At 17.2% G+C, this 6,956-nt stretch overlaps 1 protein-coding gene across 1 annotated transcript; it reads right to left on the bottom strand.

Moving 5' to 3' along the window:
* Nucleotides 1-198: 198 nt before the first annotated feature.
* Nucleotides 199-3,021, bottom strand: PRSY57_0809900 (RNA helicase, putative; the record flags this gene model as incomplete). Its single annotated transcript, XM_012907038.2, has 1 exon — nucleotides 199-3,021. The coding sequence occupies one exon, from the start codon at nucleotides 3,019-3,021 to the stop codon at nucleotides 199-201; it is 2,823 nt and encodes a 940-aa protein (XP_012762492.2).
* Nucleotides 3,022-6,956: the final 3,935 nt, after the last annotated feature.

The following is a 6,956-nucleotide window of genomic DNA, read 5'->3' as shown; positions in this document are numbered from 1 at the left end:
TTTTATTTTTTAATTTTTTTTTTTTTTTTTTTGAAGTAATGGATGTGCTTTAAAAATTTTGAATGAATCTTAAAATACAACTTTTACCATCTGAATGGTATATATTATAATGTGTGGAAAAAAGGTAAAAAAAAGAAATTAATGTTATATATATATATATATATATATATATAATATTCTTTTAGTTCAAATGTGAATTTACCATGCTTCATTATTATTATCATCTACATTTTGGAAATTATTTCTTTGAAACTTTTGATCATCAAATTTTTTGAAGTTATTATTATACTTGTTATTGTTGAATGGGTTATTATTGTTATTATATGGAAAATTATTATTATTATTATTGTTATTATTGGGGTACATATTATTATTATTATTAAATGGATTGTTACCAAATGCTAATGTACCTGCGTTATTATTATTATTATTATTAAAAGCACTATTATTTTTATTATTAAATGGATGATGATGTTGTTGATTATAATTACTAAATGGTCCCTTATTATTATTAAATGGATTATTATTATTATTATTATTATTATTCATGTGCATATTATTGTTCATATGAAAATTCCTATTATCCATATTATTATTATTATTATTATTATTATTAAATCTGTTATTAAAATTATTTTTATTTTTCATAAACTTATATTTATAATTTCTATTAGCTCTTGCACTTGCTGTATGTTTCATAACTAAATTTAAAAACCAACGAGGGATTTGTTGATTACATTCTTCTAATGTTGCCAATAGATCTTTAAATATATTTTTATTGTCTTCATTTACAAAGGATGTTGCTATACCAATATTTCCAGCTCTACCGGTTCTTCCAATTCTATGAATATAATCATCTATATTACTTGGTAAATCAAAATTGATTACATGTTTAATATTTGATATATCTAAACCTCTTGCTGCTACATCTGTTGCAACTAAAATATTTTTGATACCTCTTTTAAATAATTTTAGGGCTCGTTCTCTTTCATCTTGACTTTTATCACCATGTATACATACAGCATTTAATTTCTGATTACTTAAAAATCTTTCAATAATATCTGCTTTTCTTTTTGTTTCAACAAATAAGATAGTTAATCCATTATTATTTTCTGCTAATAGATTTAATAAATAATTACATTTATTTTCTTCTTCTACAAAGACCAAATTTTGTTTAATATATTCATTTGTACTACCAACCTTACCTACAAGTAAAAACGTATATTTACATAAATATTCTTTTGCTAACACTTGTATTTCTTTTCTAAAAGTTGCACTAAACATAATAGTTTGCCTCTTTATAATATCATTACAATATTTTTTATATTCCACTTTGTTTTCACTAGTATGCATATCATTATCGTTTCCTGGCATGTCATAATCATTTACAATACTTCTTATTTGTGGTGAGAACCCCATATCTAACATACGATCAGCTTCATCTAATACTAAAAATGTTGTAAGGAATAATTTAATTTTTCCTTTTTCTAATATATCATTTAATCTTCCAGGTGTTGCTACTATTATATCTGCTCCTTTATCAAGATTCGATAATTGCGTTTTTATATTATTTCCTCCATATAATACTACTGGTTTTATACCTGTTTCAAAACAAAACTTTTTGGCATCATAAAATATTTGTACAGCTAATTCTCTCGTAGGAGCTAATATTAAACAAATGGGTAAACAAACACGATTGAAATAATAATTTGATGTTTTATTATTCTGTTCATAATATGTATGTTTAGGTGGATCATTAATTAACATATGATTTATTATTGGTAATAAATATCCAGCTGTTTTTCCACTACCTGTTTGTGCTACACCTATCAAATCATTTCTATTCATAATAATATTTAAACTATATTTTTGTATAGGTGTTGTTTTATCATAATTAACTTTCTTAATATTTGATAATAATAATTCATTCAAATTTAAAGATGGATCATCAAATGTTTCTATGGCTGCAACATTTTCACTATTAAATCCACTGATTTCTACAGGTATAGAATTATATAAATCAAAATTAACACCTTTTTCACTTTTTACATTTGAATATATTTCTTCTTCTTTTTCAGGGTAATATCTTCTATTGTCTCTAGTCGCCCAGGCAGTCTGAGGAATAGTATAATTTCTTGGAAAGGCATTATTATTATTATTATTATTATTGTTGTTGTTGTTATTGAAATTATTATTTCCTACACCTTTATTAAAATTCATTCTATTAAAATTATTTCTGTTGTTGTGAAAATTACCTTGATTTCTTAACATAGGAGGTTTATATCTAGGTTTTTCCATTCTTCCATTATTATTATTATTATTATTATTATTAATATTATTGTTCATATAATTATTATTTCTTTTAATATTATTATTATTGTTATCAAACATTAATCTATTATTTTCCATTTGCATATTATTTAAATTATTTACATTATTGTTATTAAAAGAATTCATACCACCAACATTTAAACCTCCTTTCATTTGATCATGCAACATATTATTTTCATTATTCCCTTGATTGTCATAATATTTATTATTACCAAAATTATTCTTCATATTTTCTGGATTATTATTTTTATCAACATAATTCATGTATGATCTATTATTATCAACATTCCTTACAACACCAGCATTACTACTACTATTATTATTATTATTATTATTGTTGTTGTTATTATTATTATGATTACTATGATTACTATTATTATTATTAATATTATTGCTATCGTTTAATCCTACATTCTCATTATTAGGATTCAAATGTTCAACACTATAATTTCTACTTCCATTATTGCTATTTGACACCATATGGTTCATTTCTCTTTTACTATTTCTTATTTGGTTATATACAAAATTGTTAGTTGATCCATCCTCTGCAACAACATTACCCTTATTATAGGTATTAGACATATTATCATTTGTATTCGTTGCGTAGTTATTCCTTACATATAAGTTCCCTTCTTCATTTTTATTATATCCGCTGTTCATATTGCTATTATTATAATTCATGTTTGTCATTTTTTTCAAAATAGTTTTAGACTAATGCAAAATTTAAATATGTTTATATATATAAATAAACAGTTAAATATATTTACAAATAAATGTGTGCGTGGGGATATACGTGTAGGTGTATTAGTAGGGGTCTTCTCTTTTACTATATTGTTTTCCTTTTCCGTACAAGTTATAATTAATATATTCTTAAATTCTTTTTGTATATTTTAAATAACATTCAGTTCAATATATTATAGTTTCTTCCTGGGGCCTAAAATTCCAATTTCGTAATATAAAATAAATAAATACTTGTGTATTTTTAATCAATATACATTAAAGTTATAAACATATGTGTACTTATAAAAACATATAGATGATGTTAGCTTTTTTTTTTTTTTTTTCTTTCTTCTTTATAAAAAAAAAAAAAAAATCTATATTTTAAATATTCCAATTTATTATTTTTTTTTATTTAATATTATATATATGTGAATATTTATTATGTGTACAAAATAAGAAATTTTCTTTATATTTGTGTATGTAGGTATTTCTCTTTATCTTTGTATATACGCTTATAATTATATAAATATATATATATATATATATATATATTTTTTTTTTTTTTTTTTCGCTTTTATATTATTATATTTTTCTTCTTTATATTATATTAAATTATATTATATTCTTTTTACTTTTTCTTTTTTCTCTATCTCTTTCTTTGCAATTCTTTATACTTTTATATTTTTTTTTTTCTTCTTTTTTAAGAACTTATTTTGGTTTCACAAAATAGCTTATACATAAATGTACATTTTTTTTATAAATATAATTGCATAAAATATATATTTTTTACTTTTTTTCTTATGTTCCTTTTATATACTTTATTATTTATATATATTATATATATTCTTAAGAAAATATCTTATTTTGTTAAAAATATATACTATTGAATATAAAAAAAATATATTTTATACACTTATACATTTATAAATAAATACAAAGTAAATATATTTTTTTTATTCCCTTAAATATATATGTATATATATAAACAATGAAATATATAAAAAATATATTTTTACTACTTGTTAAAATATTATGTATTATACATATATATATATATATATATATATATATATATATATAGGGTTCATATATTTGTGCAAAAATGTATATATATTATTATATAATAATAATACAGCACTTAATGTAAATGGAGAAAAAAGAGTATATTTAATAAAAGGAGAAAATGTAATAAATACACATATATATTATATATATATATATATATATATATATATATTTCTATTTATATAATACATAAAATTATATCTTATATTTTTTTAATTGTTTATTTCTTGATACAAGTTAAAAAAATTGTGCCTTGAAATAAATAAATAAAAATAAAATAAGCGAAAAAAAAAGTTCATTTATATACATTTATATTTATTCACATATCTATAATAATAACTCATACCCCCTATTTATTACTTCAATATTATTTTTACAATATTTTATGGTATGGCTATAAGAGTATATAATGTTATGATATATATATACACAAATTAACACATATATATGTACGTAGTATTTATTACATATATATATATATATAATATATAATTATAATTTTTTTTTTTGTTGTTGCCTTTTCCTTTTTTTTTTTTTTTTTTTTTTTTCATGTACAAGCTTAATATATTTAATTATTCATGTGAAAAGGAAAAAAGAAAATCTGCAGGTAAAAATAAAAAATATTCTATGATATGTAAGTTTGAAATAAGATTACTAAATAAAGATCTATAATATTTTTTTTTCATATATAATTTAATGAAGTATGTAAATATGATGTATAAATTTTAATATCATATCATCTGTTATATATAAAAAATATATAATTTTTATAGTACTATTTTGTATATTATATATATATTTTATTATAATAATATTGTATGTATTATATAATCAGTTATAAAATGTAGAAAAAATTTTCTTTTTTTTTTTTTTTTTTTTTCTGTTATATATATTTGAATGAAAAAAATATAAATATTATATTATATATATTATTATCTATATAAATAAATATAGTGATATTAATTAAATATATATATATATATATTATACTATTATCATATGTTTTAAATACATTATAATATATAAAAATAAAAAAAAAAAAAGTAATTTTTTAATAATTTTTTTTATACATTATTTAATATGAATATATAAAAATATATATAATATATATAATATATCATTATAGAATAATAATAAAAAAATACTTATTAATTTTTTTTTTTTTTTTTAATACTTTGTTAAAATATTTTTTGCTTAATTTTATGCATATGAGACTTTCTTATTTAGCATATTATATAATATATATATATATATATAATAATATATAAATTATATAATATTTTATAATATCTGTATTTTTTATATATTCCTTTTAAATTGTAGAAAAAATATATATAATATATCTTATCTCTGTATTTTTTTTTTTTTTTTTTTTTTTTTAATATATAAAATAAAGTATCATATAATATATACATACATAAAAAACAAAATGCGATATTTTAAAGGAAAAAAAAAAAAAAAAAATTTCTATAATATATATATATATATATAGATATATATAGATATATAATAAAAAAATAATAAAGAAAAGAATATTTTTTTCATATATAAAAAAAAGAATTAATATTATATTAAAATATAATATTCCTATGTTTTTAAGATATAAGCTTATTTTATGAGTAAAAAATTATGAATATAAAAAATATATGAAATGTATGATATTATATTTAAGGGCCTATAATATAATAACAAGCCTTTAAAGATTTTATTTATTTAATAATTAATTTAATATGTATTATAAATATATATATATATATATATATATATTATAAAGATATGTATGTATGAAATATAATAATAAATCATATACGTATTATATTTACATAATTATAATATGGATATTTATTTATATAGAATTTTTTTTATTTTAAATGTGTCCATATTTTATAAAAAAAATAAAAAAAAAAATTTTAAAACATGTGTGAATTATATATATAGTTTAACTTTAATTTTTTTTTTTTTACTATATATATATATATATATATATATAACATTAATAATAATAATAATATATATATTTAATACTGTATATATTATATATATATAATTGTTGTAAAGAAATAAAACTTAGCTATTTGTATATTAACGTTATATATATATATATATATATATATATATATATTATTATGATCATTTATGAACATATGTGGACATAATATTTATTGACCATATGTGAAACGAAAATTAAAATATATTTTATAAATTTATTTAAGGACATATGCAAAAAATTTTTCCTTATTATTTTTAATTATATATTTTATTATGTGTTAAATATATATAATACATGTAATTAATTTTTTTTTTTTTTTTTCTTTTTTTATCTATCACATGAAAAAAAAAAATATATATATATATAATATATACAGGTTTATTTTATAAATATATATGTACATTTTACAAAAGGGAAAATATATATATATATATATATGTAATATATTGTAAGGTATAAATATATTTATATATACCTATAGTTTAATATCGTAAAGTTTATTTATAATATTAAATAGGTTTTGCGGTAAAATTATTTATATTTTGTAAGGGGCATTTTTATAAGGTGCACGGTTTTGATATTACTACATGTGTATATTTTTTTTTTTTTTTTTTTCGTTTTTCCCTATGGTAACTTATATACCGTTCTCAAAGGCTTTTAAATTTAATATGAAGTTTATATGTAAATGCAAAATAGAAAAAAAAAAATTATAATAAAATAAAAATACCTATACTTCATTTTTATTTTTTTTTTTTTTTTTTTTTCTCTTATTTACATATAAAAAAAAAAAAAAAAAAAAAAAAAATAAAATTATTTAAAACAGTTTAAAATTTAATTAAAAAAAAAAAAA

The sequence above is a fragment of the Plasmodium reichenowi genome, chromosome 8 (genome assembly GCF_001601855.1).
Source record: "Plasmodium reichenowi strain SY57 chromosome 8, whole genome shotgun sequence".
In the NCBI taxonomy this organism is placed as follows: Eukaryota; Apicomplexa; class Aconoidasida; order Haemosporida; family Plasmodiidae; genus Plasmodium; species Plasmodium reichenowi.
The sequence above is the reverse complement of the archived record's forward strand: the minus strand, read 5'-3'. Positions and strand labels throughout refer to the sequence as shown.